Here is a 20,080-nt window from a genome sequence, read left to right on the forward strand (position 1 = left end):
ATTTTACACATCACAATAAACAGGAGTACTATTCACCCAGTGGAAAACAGATTTACTGACAGGTGTTCCTATTATTTTGACCACCCAGGTTTTATCTGTGAGGCTAAACTCATAGAATGCTTGTTTTGTCTGACTCTTGTGGTTTTTTGCCACCGAGAGATTAAAAAGTTATCAAAATAGTTGGAAACTTATCAAGTTTATTTGTTGATCGGGTAATCATGCCAACTCTAGAGTTGCATCATGGGAAGTGTAGGATTCAGCGTTTTTTGGAGCTAAAAGCCAACTTGAGACAGCCAGGATATGTCAGTCGATTGTGAAACATTGTTTATGCATGAGTGTCTGTGGAGGAGTGTTCATAAATGGCTTGATTTAATGAACTGAGTGAATATAAATGTCAGTAAGTTCGTAAACTTGTTCAAGTGGTTTATTTACAAAGAAAAAAAAAATGTGGAAGTGACCATTCACAACCATCAACACTATAACTGGGGGCAGAAAGGCAAACATATTGTCAGTCATGTCTATGTTACAAAAATATTGACCTATTTAATATTTTACAGTATCTACAGCACAGTTATCACTTTAAACATTCCTCGTCTTAACTTGTTCCGTATCATCAAGATTGTCTTCAATGTGCAACACAATCACACTTTTCTTCACGCCTCTAATTTTACAACTTTTACACACAAAAGCTTCATAACACCAGCTGCTAGATCAGCGGTACACTTTACGTTCTCCTACATGTGAAGATGCGAGACATTCTCAAAGCGGCGCAGAGGCTCATTTTGATTCACTTTGCTCCGCGGTATCAAGTCAATACTCCTCGACCTTTGAACTTCATTCAGTTTCACCTTCTGGGCCAGCAAGTTCACATTATGTGTGTGTGTGTGTGTGTGTGTGTGTGTGTGTGTGTGTGTGTGTGTGTGTGTGTGTGTGTGTGTGTGTGTGTGTGTGTGTGTGTGTGTGTATGCCTTTGCCCGCATGCTTTGCTTTTCCTCAGCAGTGCTTTTGTTTGCATGTATGTACATATTCTGTTTGGACCCTTTGACGAGGGGCTCCGAGGTCAGCGGCAGGCATTTCAAAGGGGCGGCGCGACCACACTTGAGAGTGGCTGCTGCTCGTCTGTGTGTGTGTGTGTGTGGGGGGGGGGGGGCTAGAGAGTAATCTGATATGGGATCTGGCCGCGGCTGTTGTTGAGTTCGGGGTGGTTCAAGGTTGGAACACGAGCCAAAGAAATCCATGTCATCCTGGAAAGAGAGCAGGAAGAGGAACACAGACACGCAGTGATTAGTAACGGATCTACCCGGAGCCAGCCAGGGGCCGACATAAAACAGGATAGTCTTGTCTACATCAAAGAGCTCTCGGCTTCTTTTACCAGCTGCTCTTCATGGACACACACGCACAGCAACGTCCCAAGAGGAGCCCGATGTGTTGCGAAACAATGGTTACAGGAAAACTACATGCAGCAGTTTGATTGATCTCTGATTTACTCTGTTAACATCTGATGAAATTAATAGTGTAATATGTATTTTGTGTGTGTTTTCGGTTGGTTCTTTGTAGTTTGCTCTCACATACTTCCCTCTTTGCTTGACACTCCTAAGAATCAGCGAAGCGTTTAGCAGTTTGCTTTGAGGCAACTCATCTGAAATCCTACAGGAGTGTCTTAACACACCTTTCGAAACATGCATGAGGAAAACTGATGCACATCCAGGGACGTGATGAGCAAACCATAGGGCCTCAGTAGAAATACGTGTGCAGTTTTGTGTCTTGAAAATGAAAATAGTGCAAAATAATCTATCGGTTTATGGAGTTTTGCAGTGGGAGCAATGTGTCAGCTCACCTTCCTGACCAGGGGAGTGCTGTTTGGGAAGAAGTGCATCTGTCACAGTGTCACTGTAGCTCTGCCTGACCCTCTCAGGTGAATTCTCCCTTGATCTGCACCCTTCTTCCTCCTCATCATCCTCCTCCTCTTCGACTACCTCCGGCCTCCCTGCAGGCTCGGCGTTGCACTGCGGCAGCCCCAAACCCTCTGCGGGCTCTGAAGCCGCTCTCGTGCCACCGTCCTCTTTGCAGACAGACTCTGGGCGTCCTCCCAGCTGCGTCAGGGCGCCCTCCTCATCCTGGTTTGTGTTTCTGGGGAGCCGAATAAAGACAGCTGTTATCACCATGAATGTTCACAGCCACACCCTGCGGCCTTTCATTTCTATGTGAAGTGCCTTTGTTGTCAGAGCATCAAAGAGTCTAATTAACCACATGAAATTATGTCTACAGCAACAGAGCTGTTATGGGTTTAGCTGCCTGCTGCTCCCAGGTTTGCTGTTGGCGTACCTACCAATCACTAGCTGATGGAGAATGACGTTATGTGAAGTTCACACTGAAGTACGTTCCATAACCGTCGTCTATATGTCGAGCAACATGTTACATAATTTCATTGCAAAGGCATGCAATTGTGTATATAACTGTACTTTTATTTTGTTTGTTGAGTGGCTGTAAAGGTTCAGGGCAGTCAGCAAACATCTTTGTGCCAACATTGTCGAGTTTTATAGTCATTTCCTCTCTGGGCTGAAAACTGTTTGCAGTCATGGTGTTCACCAAACACCGTGTCGTGTTCAGTGGTAATGTAGTACATGTAATATGTACAGGTGGGATATTCTTTAAAAGGGAAGAAAAATGAGGCAACACTTTATATTAAGGTGAACATATTCAACATTAAATAGCTGCTTATTAACATGGATATTAGTAGCTTATTGGCTCTTTCTTACTCATTATAAAGCACTTATAAAGCAGCCTTAGGCTGGGGGTTAGGGTTATTAAGTGTTAGCGTTAGGTTATTTAGATTGTAATTCATGGACAACAGTTTCCTTACTCACTATCAGTAAGCAGTAATTAGGAGGTTATTGAGGGAAATCTCTTTGTGAATGATGAAGTAGTTGTACAATATGGTCCTACAGAAAAAAGCATTGATAAGTGTTTTATAACGAGCCAATATGTTTTAACATTAATGCTAATAAACAAATAGTTAATGGTGAATATATTTACCTACATTTACTTTATAATATAAAGTGTTCTCTAAAATTCTTACGAATTAAAAATGTCAGTCACAGTTTTGTGTCTGTTCGTCCTCATCAACGATCCTCACCCGTCACTGAGGCTCATCTGGGACTGGAAGGGACTGTTGTCGTGGCTGCGACCCAGACTGCAACTCTCATCACAGCACAGAGATGGGATCAGGTGGACTGGACCTGAAAATCACACACATACATATATAATGTATGTAATGAGGCCACTCTATGGTCCATCACTGAAGTTGGAACACAATACTTTCCTTACAGTCATCAGTGGTTTGATACCAAAACACAGCTGTAGTGTAAAATCTCTTTAGTCTGAAGCACAACCTACCACAGGTGTGTCCGGGGCCCAGGTGGCACTGGCAGCAGGGCCTCTGAGGGAAGTCATGGAGCCAGCGCGGGTCCAGGCAGGACAGCTCTGCTCCACTGTAGGGACAATCCTGGGACCTGAGAGAGGCCGCTGAGGACACATGTTGGAGACAATCAACCACTGATACACACACAACAACCATGACCCAGTGCAGAGGTGTTCTACTGGTCCCACTTTAATAATAATAAGATATAATCTAAGAAATTAATGGTTAATTTGTTTACTAATGCTCCATAGATCAGCCAGAAGCCATTAAAAAGAACAGCTTTCAGGTTGCGAGGTTGTGAAAAAACTTGGATGGATTTTCATATTACCAAACAAAAGGGATAAACAGCAGCCAAGAAAATTTTCACACGCTGGCAACACACACTTTGGTTCTATTAATGGCTTATAAAGCATGACTGAAAGACATATTAACCATCTATGAAGCTCTTTATAAAGGAATGCTTTATTAATTTTATAGAAAAAATGCTTCTTCCCTATTAAGAATAACAACGGAGCCCAGTCTGGAGTTTGTTTTACTGTGTGTGTGTGTGTGTGTGTGTGTGTGTGTGTGTGTGTGTGTGTGTGTAATTGCTGCTGTCAGGTGAAGTCCTCGCAGCTCTGGTTGTGATGTTTATCTGACTGAACTTACATGCTCTCTTATGTGTTGGGAAATGCCGAACAACCCTCGGGTCCATGAGGCCGATTAAAATTCCTTTGTATAATTTCAAAAACAACTGTGTTAGCGTTTTGTAGCAGCTTGGGTGAAGGGTGGGGTGCGTGTTTGTGCTGAGTGAAACTACTGGCAGAATATTTCACTTCACACTGTCACAGTGAGAAAAACACAGAGCTGGTAACGCCTTGGTAACTTGTACCACACTCTTTGTTTCAGACGAGCTTACCGGGGAAACGTGATGTCATTAATTCTTTGCCTCAGGATGTTTCACATACTCAAACACTTTTGGCCTCGAGAATGCTCCTCATTATACAAGTTCCCACAAATATGCAACATCGGGGTTTAATAAGGCTTAACACTGGAGATCACAACTGAGAGATGAACTGGCACCGTGTTTGTGTAGTTAACAAAAAAGCGATGAAATCATGCTCATCCAAATGTATGTGATCTTTAACTTATGAAGGGATGCATCAGTGGAGCTCACAAACATTGATGCATTAAAAGTTCGGTGTTGTAACCTCTGCAGTGCACTGGGAAATGAAAAAAAGACTGCACACAAGCGAGTGGCACATTTGGGATTACTTATCACCATGTCTGTCTGATGACTGAATGTTGTGGAGTACATGGTGAAGCATGAGCTTCTTGATGAGAGGACAAAATGTACTGGAGATTCATTGGCTGTGCGTTGAAATGCCTGCACCTGCAAGGGGGTTCAAAGTTCAGCGCTCACCACATAGAACCACATGCAACCCCTGGCTTGTGAAAAACACACTGCCTCCATAGAAAGCAGTTGCAGTGGTGCATAAAAAGTCTTTCTAGTGTTAAAATGTGAGCCTAACTGTAGGCCTCTGCATTGGTCTGGACTGCATACATTGCACCAACGCACCACTAATTAGTAAAATGCTTCAAAGAAGCCCCTAACGCTCCGGCTCTTTTTTACCACGCTCCGCTTTCTCTGCATCTACTGAATGCACCTGTCCTGATTTCAGACACACACTGAAAAGGTGAAGTGCAGATACTCACCGCTGGGCTTCTTCTCCAGCAGCTGTCTCTTGCAGTAGATGACACAGAGGACCAGCAGGGCCAGCAGCACGGTGGCCAGAGCGCTGCAGATGACCGCGGCCAGGGCCATGTCCCGCGGGCTGGTCACCACCGCAGGTAGCGGCACCAGGTTCACTCGCCCGCTGCCTGTGAGAGGACACAGAGGATGTTTATTATAGCTGAATGACGCAAATGATTCTTTGATTGACCACATGACTGTATGATTGATATGATCACATGGTTTAGGTCATGAGTGGCTTTAACATATTAGACCAGAGTAAACAACCTAAATTGAGAGTTTTAAGACACAACAACGTATCTCTCACGAATAGCGGCTGTGAAAAAGACAGGAGATAACACATGTGCAGTTACTTCATACTATCCGACACTCCTCAGCCAATCAGAATCAGGTAACGTGAGACAATTTATCCCTTTTTGCCTTGAGCCAGTGATCTCTTTGCTGAAGTCTAATGAAATAAGCAGAGGAGTTCAAAGACAAAGTGCCTGTGGTGGATTCTCTCTTTATCTGCCTCTGTCTCCTTCCCCCCAGAAGATGATTTACAGACATTTCACCCCCCATCTGCCCCCAGGCTCGCTCACATGCTAATCACTCAGCCCAGAAATCAGGAGGCAGACATGCTGGTCAGGCTTTTGAACTGGGTCAGATACGAGTGTGTTCCCAACTGGGTGAAATGATGCGAAGGAAAGGTGCTTCAAAGCTCCCTTCCTTCTCTCCTTCAGCATAGGGACCAACCAAAGACATAGGACGTCATTTTTTAACTTCTGTGTGTCATTGTGTGTGTGGGGTTGAGCTGTGTGCACATGCACAGATTTCACGATTAAGCTGCTGTGAAACAGCTCTCCTCCTGCCTGAGGGGAAGCGTGATGTCACCACGTGCCCCGCCTTCAGGACCCCTTCACGCTCTCATATAAACACATTTGGCCTCGAGAATGCTGCTCAGCGTTATACAAGTTCTCACAAACACAGAACATCAGGGTTTAATACGGCTTAACGCGAGACATCACAACGTAAGACAGATGTCCTGGCACTCGGGTGTGAAAAATCTGGCTTCGGCTACATGTAATTATCCTTTCAAGCGCTCATCAGAGATAAAGGCACAATAGCCGATTCACATGTAAACAAAAGAGCAACGAAATTCAAAACACAACTGGTGCCTTCAATCACTCTCACATGTTTAAAAAAGAAAAAAGACAAGTATGAGTTGTCCACATTTTCTGATCCTGTCTAAAGCTGCATTACTTGATCTTTATTTTTTTTGGCCGCTTGGAAGCAGTAGAACAAGTTGTAAACAACGCATTATAAAGTTGCCTGTTGACAGCATGTCTAGCAGCCATTGGTCACCTTAAGCGTTCATGTGGAGTCATGTGTGTGTCCACCTGATAAATGTAAGCCCAGTATTCTCTCTCTTTTAGCTGTTTTTTTATGGTCTCTATCGAACAAACTACTGGCCCTTTAAAGGACCAGTGTGTAGGATTTAGGCCTTTAGTGGTGAGGTTGCAGATTGCAACCAACAGAACATCCCTCGCCTCACCCTTCCCTACAGCGGCCTCTAAAACCGTGAAAAACCAGAAAGTTGCTCTCTACAACCAGTTTGGTTTGTCCATTCTGGATTAAAAACACACTTCTTATCTTCAGGTACACACAAATGAAAACTTATTAATATTAGATTCCATTATTGCCAATAGATCCCGCTAAATCCTCCACACTGAACCTTTAACATAGTAACACAATCACAGTAATGCAGTGAAACATACTCTGAGGGGGAAAATACCATTCAGATGAATCCCTCACATTCCAGCGGAGGAGACATCACTCAGTGTTCGGGAGAATCACTGGTGTGTCTAATTACTCGACAGTCTCTGATAGGTGACATGAAATTTCCAACGAAAACAACTCCACTTGTCTGGGATCGTCCGAGCGAGCACCAAGTCCTTCTATTTCTGACTACAGCTTGAGACTGAACCGTGACGTGAACAAATCGTGCGGCTTTCTGGATTTACCCGGGAGTTATTGAGCTCTAAACATCTGCAGCAGCACATTAGTGATCCTCCGCAGCTGTTCATCACACACAAATTGTATACAAAGACACGGTGACTTTCCAGACATCCTGTGCGATAACTGAAAGATCAGGGAGCTGCGTTACATCAGCATGAGCTGCACGTCCTCACATGACAGCCTCTCCGGAGTGTAGCTTTAACAGGGATTGGAGAACAAACAGTAGCACGCCTGGATTCTCAAAGTGACTGGCATTTCTCTCTGAGGCTAGGTACATAAGGCTTAACATAATCGCCTCTGATCATTATCGGCGATCAAACACAATTTTCCTGATCAATGCATGTGTGATAGAGAGGGCATGGGTGGGACAACAGTAGGAGTACGCTGCTGTGACACCGCGGGACGACTTCACAACACATGGGAAGAAAAGAAACAGCAAATAAAATGAATGAGTTTTTGTTTGAGAAAATCTTTTTCAGCCAGGCCCGCTGTTTGCTTTTCAGCACATTAATCATAAAGGGAACTGGTTTGAACCTTTTCACATCCAAGAGCTCTTTGTTATGCAATGTAAACATTACTTTAGCTTTGGCAGTTTTTTTATTCAGTCAGACGGGGGATAAGGGTATTTTAACATTCCTTCTGAGGGGAAAGAAAAGATAAAAAAAAAAAAAAAAAAAAATCCTCAAAGCAGCGCTTCCACACTTAGTTTGACCCAGAGGGCACAATAAAGGATACAAGCACAGAAAAGCCCATAATGCCAAAAACATATTGCTCGTTAATAAAAGAAACTGCTACATTTCAGTGCCAGATCTTAAAAAACTGTTCCAGCTGCCAACAACAAGACAGCTAAAATCACTAGAGCTGCTCTGAATAATTTATAGAGGGATATTTCTATTGAAAAGCTCCGAGTACAATTAGGCTGCTAAGTTTTTAACACAAGTGAACATTCGTAAATTAAAACAACAGTAAACTGGATCTAAAAATATGGTGTCGTGTTTCTCAGGATGACACGCCTCCATGATTTGTATTCGCGTTTGAGACTCACAATGAGCCTTCAGAGCAGGGATCGACATAATAATCTTCGCACACATGTAAACTGAAGTGTATTGACCATCGTGTTTACATGTGGTCGGCGCTGTCAAGATCGAATTGGACTCATTCAAGGTGGGCATCATCTGCCCCGCAGCACAAAGGCAGCCTGTTATCAGAGGCCCAGCAGCTGCAGCGAACGCAGATAAACACTGGTCCATTGAAGAGACCTCACCTGCCGATATTATCTCCACACAAACCCGACCAATAAACCGCAGCCTTTCATAGACTCCCCGCCTGTTGACTTTATGCAAAGCCACATACTTGAAATAAAAGGAGCTCTTCTTTACACCTCAGACGGATCTTTGCCGTTTGTCTGTGTTCTTTTAAGAGGCTCTTCAGGAGGACTGGGCTCACGGTGAAGAGACGACTGCATGCGATAAGCAAACCTTTGAGTCCCTCCAGGAACACGCTCTTTATTTGGTGTCTGCAGTCAGTCGTTTGACTAACATGAGCAACTTCTGAACACATTCAAAAAGCGCATGTAATTCAGGGAACACTGTATATAAACAAGGGACTTAATCTGTTCACTCTGGCTTTCAAAGATGTAACAGCTTAGACGCCTTGTTGATTTGATGCCATTTCAGGCAGAATATGTAATGTTTGAGTTTATGTGCATCTTATCATCTGTTTGTGATCATGACTCCCTCTTTTCAGCCAAAGTCTGAGAGCATCTGGTGCAAATATTCTGCACGAAAACACCTTCACGGGAGCTCATTTTAAACTTCTGGTGCCTACGACCTCGCATCTCTCGGGGAGCATTATTAAAGGAGCTGTAACAGACAACATATTGAATCGCCTTCTTTGCTTTCTTTGAGACTGAGACTGGATACGTCTGCTGGGATGATTTATAGCATCCAAAATGGTGACACCCACGGTGTCGTGTTTGTTTTAAAACACTTCATAATCATCACTACTTGTAATGTGGCAACACCAAGCATCATTATGCTGCGAGGCTGTGGTTCGATAATTGCGTGATGACTTGATTAAGACAGCAGTGAGGATAAACGGATCATTCCAGCTGCTGACATCTGAGTGGCACTGTGAACAGGAGTCTGACGGTCGGTTTGATTTGCTGGCAGGCAGCTGGAGTTGGGAATGTTTCCCCTCACCTTTGCCAGCCTGGTATATTTTGTGCCCTCTGTGGTGAGGACTGACTGCACGAAGCTTTGAAGTCAGCGAGCATACCATGTTACAAGATGGAGTGTTGAGGTTAGCAGCGGGGACAGAGGCTTGTTGGTTCATGTTTCCTCTGGATCGTCCTCATCATGAGGTCAGCAGCATGTAAAAAATGATAAGTGGTAGCTATTTGCCCCATTTCTTGAAACTATTGGTGAAAGGTGGAACATCCCGCCTGAAACATCAAAGAGCAGCGATGTTTCATGGCTGCGTTTCAAACCCCCGCCACCTTACACTGAACAAAGACGGGCGAAATTCCCATCTGACTTTGAGTGAGTCCAGTTGGGAAAAGCAAAGCGATACAGAGATAAGCTAAAAAGAGCAGGTAGGATTCTTTCCATGTGTGTGAGTATGCATCTGTCTGTGTGTGTTAGCGTGGTCCGGTGGGCTCTGCGAGATCTACCGTGACAGTGAGAAACTCCAGCAGATGAAACACATTAAAGAGGCTGAAGGAATCCATAAAACACAATCTCGTTTTTACTCGGCCCCACAAAGCCACCGGGGGGAAAGGGAGGAGAAGAAAGGAGGGGTGCTTTAAGATTTACAGTCCACCCAGACGGAGACTGCTTCCCCTGCACAGCTGCACCATTGCCCCGGGCCAGTGTGGCCTATTAGAATGATCTGCCCTTTAAGTTTTCACCACCCTCCTCAAGATAACACTGGAGGGAGGGAGCGAGACTTTCAAACATTTGGAAATGCTCCGCTCAGAGTCCCCGTGGAAGCGAACAACCAGCTATGCTCTCAGACACAATGGCCATTTTGTTTCGCAGGCCTCCTCCAGTATCAAAACGGGAAGCTGCGCAGATGGACAAATGAGCAGACAGAGGGAGGCCAGTTGTCCCAAAGCCAGCGTTCATTTCACAAACAGTAACACTGCTTGCGACAACATATTTGCTTAAATCAAGACACTCCAACAGCGGATGCTCTGATGAAACCACGATTCTTTACATTTTGGGGCCTGTGAGCATAAAACAAACATGTTTTTTTTTTACTTATCCCAGAACTGTCTCCATTTATTTAACACAGGGCTGCTAAACCTGGCTGGGACCGCTCTGACGCTCACGCTGCCAAAACCCTCCTCTAAAAACAGCTGCAGCCTCCTCTGCCATCAGGAAGTCACACTCAATTACCAAAGGTATAAGTTCACTCGCCTGTTGGTTTTATGTGGAAACCTGAAATCATAAGGTTGAAGTTAACTACTTCTAATGGCCAGGAGACACAAGTTAATTGGATCTGTAGCCTACTGGAATACGAGCCCTGCTTTGTGAACATACTGTAACACACCTCCTGTCTGCTTTTCGCATGACGGATCTGCACAAAAGGTAATAAATTATGCTACTTGAGCGCCCTCGCTGTCGTGTTTGCCCTGGTGCTGAAACAAAGCCACGTAGAGGAGCGCGGCCATTTTTTAAAAATTCTATGGAGGCACGTTTTTGTCTCCAAATATCAATGGAGGTTTTGTTCGAGGAAGTTTGCTCATTTAATCCAAATTGAGTGCTAAAAATGAGTGACATGTTCTGAGCTAATATAATCCAGTGTTGGCAAATCCAGCATTATGTTAGCGGTATCCATTTCAGCTTTTCAACTGCTCAGCTTGTAAATCCAAGCATTTATTTGCACATATAGCATAGCCGCTCGGCTCAGCGAGACTTAGTGAATGAACTATGGCTCGCTCCACCCTTTAAAGGCTGTGGTTCTGGTTACTCCGAGCACCTTGTGCTGGCATGTTGTGTGTGTACAGGCTTTGTTGTGGCACTGCAGCCTGAGTTTTGGTTCGAGCAGGATTTGGCTAGGAGTTCAATAGTGTGCTGTAGCTGGTGGTGTTTGCTTTTAGACTATTGTATCCCTGTTGTTTCATCTTAAAACATCAGCTATTGTGGGCTGGGATGAATAGCCTGCATTCATGGGAGCATTTAACAGAATGCCCCACTGATGTTAGGCCAACTGTTAGAAGAGGTAAAAGAAAGGAAAGGTGCTTACAGTGAGGCTCGTACGGAGGCGGAGGGTCCCCACAGGGTATGCACTCCATGTCTTGGAAACCACTTAATTTTGTCTTCCTGTAATATCTGTTGAAGACACAAAGTTTCATGTTTTAACACAGGACCAGCAAACACAGTTCATACTGTTACATATTAATGAGACTGGTGTGACTACTATTGTGAAAAATCAATTTTAATCAATAACACGACTGTGTGGTGGAAATAAGTGTGTCCTCTCACCCCGGCAGACAGTCGCCACACACGGCGTTGCTCGTGGTGGAACAGTTGCCCTTCTGGAAGCGGTTGATGAGTCCACAGTCCAGGCAGGGCTTGCACTTCTGCAGGCTCCGGTCCTCTTTGAAGCGGCTGCTCCGGCAGGGCACGCACCGGGCATCCTCTCCATAACCAAAGCCACATTCCTGTGAGGATTAACGGGAGAAATACACCGGGTAAGAGGTGGGGTCGGCGGTTTAGGGAGATGTGCAGCTGGTGAAAAGGGGGCTTGAATGTGGACTACCGGGGGTCTGGAATTAAAGAATGATCTTGGCTTGCGGGATCAGAGGAGAACAATGGCTTGCTTCTTTTGCGAGTCCATCTTACACTGGCAATAATCTCCCTGACTCTCTCAGTATGAATGAGCAGCCTTCCGCTGCAAGACCCAGAAAGGCCAGGCATTTGAATAATAAAGGGCCTGGGGGACACCCACTGTTGTATTATTGCAAGTTTATTGCTGTGTTTTTGTGCGACTGCCTCTCCAAGTAGACTCAGTGAGTGTCCCGTTGATTGAGAGGCCAGCAAGCAAAGGAAACGCTTGAGGAAGGGGGCAAGGATTATGGAGAGGTATATGGAGAAAATAAGATGAATACTTTTTGTGTTCAACAATTGAAAGTGCATTTTAAAAGCACAGCGTCCTGCTACTGTGTGACTGATCTCATGCTGAGCCACCTTCAGAGGATTTTTTTTTTCACCTGAACCAAGCCAAATTTAAATTATGAAAGATATTTTTTTAGAAGAACATAAAATGTAAGACATTTACGCACAGTTTTCTATGGCTAAAAATATAGAAGGAAGATCAGATATGTATCTTGTTTGGTTGGCAGATTAACTGTATTTCAGATTTAACATTACGTTCCCATTCTATACAGCAACTGGCAATGTAGAAACACAGAAGTCTGCCCTAGTTTAGAAGCAAAATTCAACATTTCTAGTGAGAGGAACCCAAACTCAACACTGAATTAACCACAGATGTATTAATAATTCTGATTATGACTCCAGCTGTTCATTTCCCTCTGCCAGTGTTACTCTTGTTTTGTCTCTATCCTAATTGCTTCTCTGTCACAGGCCTAAAAATGATGTTGAAAGACTGGCGACCTCAATGACAAAACGGACATTTACATGACAGCCGATATGACTGTACAGCACACCGAGTGAAAAGACCCTGCAGGGCTGACATCATACATTGATCATTCATTATCAGCTCCATAGCAGCTGCCCTCCTGTTGTCCAGTATCGCCACACTTCAATCCAAAGCCAGGGGGATAGACAGGATGGTGGTGTTGGTCATAGGGGGTGCTCATATATCATTAAAGTGAAGGCCAGCTTCAAACACGGCTTCTCTCCTCTCTTCTCTCCTCGCCCGTGTCCCGTTTCACTGCCCGGGCATGCAGTCCTGCTGGAATGTGGGCACAAGAGTATGATATGGGGGTTGGGGAAGCAGGCTGGCGAGAAATGAAAAGGGGAGGTGAGGGGCAAAGATGTGATGGTGTGATGGCAGCGCAGAGTCGGGACAGAAGATGAGGATTTCAGTCCTTCCAGCCAAACACATGTGAGCCTGACATTGAACCCTTGGGCCACGCCTGGGCCCGAGGTGGACCAGCGAGGGCTGGACTATTGCAGCTGTTGTTATGAACTCTCCATATAAGGCCTTGCTCTCCAGCAGGGCAGGGAACAGTGGAGGTGGTGGTGGTGGTGGGGGGGGGACATAGGAAGGGAAGGCAAGAGACAGAGAAAGAGTGAGAAACAGAGAGGGGGTGGCTGATGAGTGATAAAGAGGCCTAAAGAAGACTCGGCCGCCCACTTTTGCAAGCCAAGATCTGGCCTGTCTAAGGGGAATAAAGCTCGGACTGAGCCAGGGGAGGCTGGAAAGTACCATAACCCTAAAACTGGTTCTGCAGAACGTGCTGTGGGCCCAGCCACTCCAGGGTACCTCACAGTGGTTCTGTGACCCACTTCCACATGAAGGAAGGGGCCCCGGCACCATTCGCCCCCGCTAAGCCCAGCACTGGCACAAGCTCTGCCTGTGGGGCGCCGCCTGGCAGGATGGGGGCTGATGCCACGTAGACACAGCAGGTCAGAGCACTGAAACAAAAGGAGAATGCAGCCAACTTCTGGCCCTCTGATCCAGGCAGCACAGATCATCAAGGAGTGATCTCTGTCTTCTTTTATCTCTGCTAACAAAGCTCAACAGAGCTGACAGCCTGCGCTCAGCGAGCAACGGAGCAGCTGAAAGAAGAACTATGCTCTGTGGTAATCTGTGATGTTGAAGTTATTATTATATGAAAAGGTGAATACACAATGTATAAGCCTTTCCCAACACGCAGCTGCCATAAAACAGACACCAATATCGACAGAAGATCACATTCAGTCTGTTAAACCTCCTTGAAAATAGCAGATTTTCAGATGAGAGGGGATGCAATGATTGCAAAACGCGCACACAAACAAAAGGAGGCAAGTTAACTCTCTATGACGTACATCTGCTCGCAGCTGAGGGACAATATTTTCATGTTTCTCTGCAGGTACATCTTAGATTATGTGTATGCTACACATTTCCGTGCTGTACTTTAAGGTGATTTCACGTCAAAGCCGTCCAAAGAAAGCAGATGCTTAACATCCCATTTCCCTGTTCTATCTGCTGATCTGGTTTGGGTGAGACTGCCAAGCACAACAGCAGTGTGGAGGGGAGAGGAGCGGTGGCGGGAGAGGGGAGAGCTGGCTGGGACCTGAAGCATGTTCAGACGCAGAGATATTTCTGAGATTAGGAGGCAATCACATGGGGGGCAGCCAGTCAGATGATCTGGTAGCGAAACAACGCTGAAAACAATGCATGTTAATTAAAGCTGTGTTCTGTCGGGGACAAAACACACTCCTTACTACTTTTGTTTTACTCTATTTGATTTTTTTCCCTTTTTTTTTTTCTTTTTTTAATGTCTGGCCACTTCTGCTGCTTATGCACTTCTTGCACCGCTGTCTCTGTCTTTAGCCAGTAGCATCCAAAGGTCCTTTGCCCTACGAGTGCGGCTGAAGGAAATCTTAAACTCTTGCTACATACTACAAGATGTTGACACATCAAAGTTGCGTTCCTGCTTTTTTTTTAAATTTTTTTTGCCACTGGCAGTTTTCCAGCATGCACTGGAAAGTAATTCACCCCTTCTCCTTCACGCTTGACACAACACGAGAGACTAACTTACTATGAATGAAACCTAGAATGAAATATGTCTGAAAGAGAAGAACTGATTTTAATGGACATTTCCTCTGTTTGGGTGGTTCTTTTAGCTACAGTTAGTGTGAAGGGGCTAATTGATGTTTGTCAGCCCGCCTAAGAGCGGCTTCCAGAGGCAAACTTCCAGAGCAAACTGGGCCACATTCCTCTGGGATCTCTATGGCAGCTGCACAGAGTGACTCCAAAAGTCTGCTTCGCTCCCAACAGTCAGTGCTGCCTTTCAGAGTATGGACAGATTGTCTTGGTTACACAGAGTTCAAATCAGAAATTGTGCCTCTGGGAAACTTTCTCTGAGTGCAGGCCGAGGTCTCCGCTGTGAGCCGACATCCCGCTACCTTCAGAGAAAGAATGAGGCAGCCAATTATTAACCAGGACCCCAGGGTGGCTAGCAGCATTCATGCCTGTTGAGCTGGCAGAGCAACACGAGGACTACTGAAGCGTATTACCAACCACAGAGTGCATGTCTCTGTGCGCTGAGATTAAAGGCAACGGGGCTTAAATGCATGTGTGCAACAGATGTCAAGGGTGAGAGTTTTTTTCACCAGCACTCAAAGATGTAGTGGAGTGTAAGTGCACCTAAAGTCAGGTTACCAGCCATTTTATTTGCAGAACTTTGTTTAAATAAGGCTGACGTTAACGTTAAAGATGTAAACTTATATAATGAACTGAAAATTAGCTTATGAGGGCAGAAACATTCTTCTCAAGCCCTTTCGCTTCGAGTCATGTTCTTATTTTCCAGATCTAGCCAATCATATATGTGGAGTTTGTTAGTCTGTGTATTATAATTAAAGTACTGAATGAGCTGTCAGTCACTTTGGGAGCAAAAACAAGGCCTAGTCCAATGGTTTAAAAGTTGGTGATGGGTGGTAAAATTATTTTATGTAATAATATTTTTTTAAGCTGCGTATGATACAGGTTTTGAGGTGTACCGCTATTTGCTACTGAATGGATCAAAAGACTAAAATCTTTCTTAATAAGCATTTGATATGTCACCTTTCCATCACTGCCTGCACTTGCAAAGGGAGGCGCATAGCTGCTGCCGCAGAGGAAAGCCTCTGCCGACACTACAGAGGCCTGTTTGTACAAAGCACACAAAAACCTGTGGCTAAGGTGGTGGAAAAAACTGTATTCCCAGTCGAGAGAGCAGCAAGCTTAGGCATGGCTGGCTTCAAACAGCGAAGACAATAAGTTGGACAGGGTGCAATGGGGAAAAACAATGGAAGCCATTCAGCTGCAGAAGGTCAAAAGTATGGGTGTGACTGATTAAAGAAGGGTCGGTGTTCTACAAAAGCTAATAACGGCTTGGCTGTTCTCTGCATGAAAAAGAGGAAGTAATAAATAATGTTGGTTCCCTGGATAAGACACGCTTTTCTAAACAGTGATGTCCCTTCTTTTCATGAGCTCAACGCACTTTTTTTTCCACCGCAGGAATAATCCCATCCAACGCTTTTTTTGTTTTCGTTTTTTCAGTTTAAGGAAGTCGATTCAACTGACCTGTTACGGATCTCTTGTGTTACTACACGTTCCTTTTCCTAAATAAACAAAGAGACAATACTTTTCCCTCTCAGTGGAAAACGCTCCTGAGTGAACACAGTGAGGTGATAAAAAACAGAAGAAATCCAAAACGGCTTTCTTCCAACCTTTGATAGCTCCTGTCCTGCATCACACTGCTTGCAGGGTTTACAGTTCCCAAACCGGTCCTTGTACTCCTGTTCTCTGCATTCTCTGGTCTCCTCCTCGGCTCTCGCAGGAATCTGAGGGGGGACAGTCGTTTGGTGACAGTTAGATTCCTGCATTTCATCACCACTTTCATGCATAGCAGAGAAAGCAGACTGAATCCCGAGCTATGCATCATAATCTCTTATAATAGTTTGAGGGGATCAACCCTCGCCTTGGACTCTTCTTGAAAACAAGTCTGATACTGTTGGGGTGAGATAAAAAGAGCTTTAATGAGCCCTGTGGGAAAACTGCAGAGCTGCAGAAGCAGAATCTAAGTCAAGAGCAACAATACAGGGTTCGCCAAAACCAGAGACTAGATAACAAACACAATGAGGACAGTGCAGCGTGGAAAGGTAAAATGATCCTCAGCACTGTCAGTGTTACCAGTAAGAGACTGATAGACCCCTGTGTGAGCAGCTGCCTGTTGAAGTGCAGTGCAGTTCAAGTTCATGTGAGCAGTTTGTGTCTGCAGCCTCTGCAGTTCACTTTTTGCAGACTCTTCCCTCCAGAAGTTGGGGTTTGCTCAGTCGGAGAAGGTGTGAAATGCAGTTGACAGCTTCAGAAAAAGCGAGGAAGTGGACCTCGAGTTAAGGCTTTTTTTTGTTGGACTCCATTGGTCAAGAATGAACCTTCACACTCAAATAAAACAGAGTGGAACAGAATAAAATGAAATGGAGCAGAAGATGGACTCGTTCTCTGTGTGGGTGGAGTGTGTCTTCCATTAACGTTTACAAGACTTCAACAGAGAAGCTACGCGCACAATAATAATAATAATAGATTTTGTTTAATAACAGGTTGGTAGCAAATCAGAAGCAACACATTCTCATGCTCGCTCGTGCTCAAAAACGCTGATGAAAAGTTCACTCACCACAGTTGAATATATGACATGCGCTGCGAGCAGAAGTGAGAGGGTGAGCTGAAACATCCAGACCATTTTGATGAGCCCTGTGTTGACTGCAGCTGGAAAAGGGTCGAAACAGCAGAGGGCTGAGTTTCTGAATGTTATCACATTGTTTTTCTCTGTTATACACAACAAATGGTTTCTCAAGAAGAAAAACATGTTCGGTGAGGTCGAATTTTCTGAGATAATAAATGCAGAATGATTAGGATTATTACCGATACAAGCAAGCTCAGTAGTCATTAAACATTGAATCATGGGTTTTAATATTCCAGTCATTGTAATACAGCTTCAATGGTGAATTATAAGAAGCACACAGAAGAAGAAAAAACATGTGGCACTATCATACAGCGTGGAATAAGGTGAAATTCCCATCCTTAAAGCTAGAGCAGTAAGGGGGTAATAAAAGGTTCAAACTGGATTATAAAGGATTAAATATCTATATAATGTAGAATAAAGACGGTAGACTATTGGCTGAGAGGCGCCAATTAAAAACTAACCTCACTGCACGTGCAAACTGTAGCAGAGTTATTGATGGTGTTTGATTAAAGTCCCATCAGAGGCTGACAGCCCAGCCCTCAGCTTAAAGAGCTTCAACAGGAGGAAGACTTCACAGGACCAGTGCGTTCAAATGTTTTAAAAGCTCAGAATAATGTCACCATGTTTCCAACATCTGCAAGCAAACATCACTACAGGTCCGTGCAGTCGACGAGTGAAGCGACGGAGAAACTGAAGAACTCCTGACTTTATGCGACATTAGCGAAATAATAATAATAACAATAATAACTGTGCATCATGTTTAGACTGCATTGTAGGTCTGGGGGTTTGGTGTTCAGCCCCGCACCCTGAAATAAACCAAATGTTTGTTCCATATCTTCTGTCGCGGACGCTTTAATTATCCAGAACTGATTAAAAAATGTTTTGAAAAGCTCTTCTTACCTGCTGAAAAGGCGCCTGTTGATCAAAGTAGAGCTTGTCAATAGTCGAAAGCAGACCGGTGAGAGGTGTGGTGCTGTGTTTCCCGCACCGGTCCGCTCACCATGTCTGCCAGCCCCCAGATCAGCACAGAGGAGCCGCGGCAGATCGAGGACAGGCTCAGAGCCCAGATCAAAGGCGGAGAGAGAGGGAGAGAGGGGGTGGCTTTATGGATCTGAAGCGCGTGTATCTGATCTGTGATCAGTCTGAACGACATCAAAGACCCGGTTCCACACAGAGCCAGTCACACGGCGCTGCCTGAGCTCAGCCAGCACGCTGTGATCAATAAGAGCGTTTCCATTCAGCTGGGAGAGTCCATGTGGACACGAAACAAAACAACCGACTGTGGAAACACAAGAGGAAGACCGGAGTCACTGCGCCGTGTGTGTGTGTGTGTGTGTGTGTGTGTGTGTGTGTGTGTGTGTGTGTGCGCGCGCGCGCGCCTGTGCGTGTGTAGTGTTTATTTGATGGCTTTGCTGGTTCATGGCGGTTGGTGTTCTGAAGTTTGAGCACCAGCCGAGCGGTGCTCAAACAATGGCCCGTGGACCTGTAATGGTCGTTCGTGGTGCCCCTACGGTCCCCACGCACAACTTTTTATCTACCAGCGTGACAGAGAGCTGACTCAGTGACAGACTACACAGACCACAGGTGTACCAGCAGCAAGCTTTGTGTCTGAAACATGACGCATAATGGCCTGTAATGCAGTGGTGAAAAGTATTTACTAAAGTACTGTACTTGAGTACAGTTTTGAGGTACTTACTTTACTTACTACTATTAGTTTGCAGATTCAGATTAATAATACAAAGCATAATCAATAAATAAATTAAGTTAAAGATAAGACTTTACCCAACAGTATATAAATGCATTAGAATAAAACCTTCATGTATAAATATTTAGAATCCAGTAATATAATAAAACATTATTCTGAAAAAGGTCATTAAGTGAATTCTGATGCAAACACTTCACTTGTAGGAGTTAAAGTATTGAAAAGTATCTCTACACTGTGGTCTCGCTACTTTTACTGAAGTAAAAGATCTGAGTATTCCTTCCACCACTGATGTTATGCTGGTTTGTAGTATAAGCTGCATGTATTTGGAGGTTGTCGACATTAAGTTAATTATGGATGCTTTCATCTCTGAGAGCTGCAGATGTCATGACGTCACTGTGCTGCTTCAGGATTGGCTGAATTTCAGCTGTCTTGTTAACCCATCTGCTGGGGAAGAGCATGGTTCAATGTCAAATTACTGATTTTGTCTGCAGTGGTGAGGGTACGCTGGAAAAGAAACGCTTCATTCAGGGATACAAATACATAAATGAATGAATGAATGAAGATCATTTAGTTTGTGTATTAGGATGTAATATATTTCTCCTCTTTCCAAAGTTGGGCTACTTACAAAGTTATGTACCTCAAACATCCACACAACACTGGAAAAAAATTGAATCCCAGTGAGTTAATATCTTTAAGAGAGATATTAACCGTGAAGAATCCAGTGAAGACAAACTTTTTGCTGATTGGTCTTGCCTCCTTTAAATCTAGATGTATAAGAAGTTAATAGTCATTACTTATTAATGGATTGTGTTTACACGCCTA

The 20,080-nt window shown here is 44.4% G+C and overlaps 1 protein-coding gene across 1 annotated transcript; it reads right to left on the bottom strand.

The window, feature by feature from the left end:
- Window positions 1–398: 398 nt before the first annotated feature.
- On the bottom strand, window positions 399–18,681 carry LOC143323837 (tumor necrosis factor receptor superfamily member 19-like). Its single transcript, XM_076735950.1, has 10 exons — window positions 18,454–18,681; window positions 17,485–17,576; window positions 16,538–16,651; window positions 11,639–11,817; window positions 11,400–11,485; window positions 5,117–5,281; window positions 3,397–3,525; window positions 3,137–3,239; window positions 1,838–2,130; window positions 399–1,244 (listed from the first exon to the last, which is right to left on the bottom strand). Exons 2-10 carry the CDS (start codon window positions 17,548–17,550, stop codon window positions 1,240–1,242), a joined length of 1,140 nt encoding a protein of 379 aa, XP_076592065.1. The 5' UTR covers window positions 17,551–17,576; window positions 18,454–18,681; the 3' UTR covers window positions 399–1,239.
- Window positions 18,682–20,080: the final 1,399 nt, after the last annotated feature.

The sequence above is a fragment of the Chaetodon auriga genome, chromosome 7, assembly GCF_051107435.1.
Source record: "Chaetodon auriga isolate fChaAug3 chromosome 7, fChaAug3.hap1, whole genome shotgun sequence".
Taxonomy (NCBI): Eukaryota; Metazoa; Chordata; class Actinopteri; order Chaetodontiformes; family Chaetodontidae; genus Chaetodon; species Chaetodon auriga.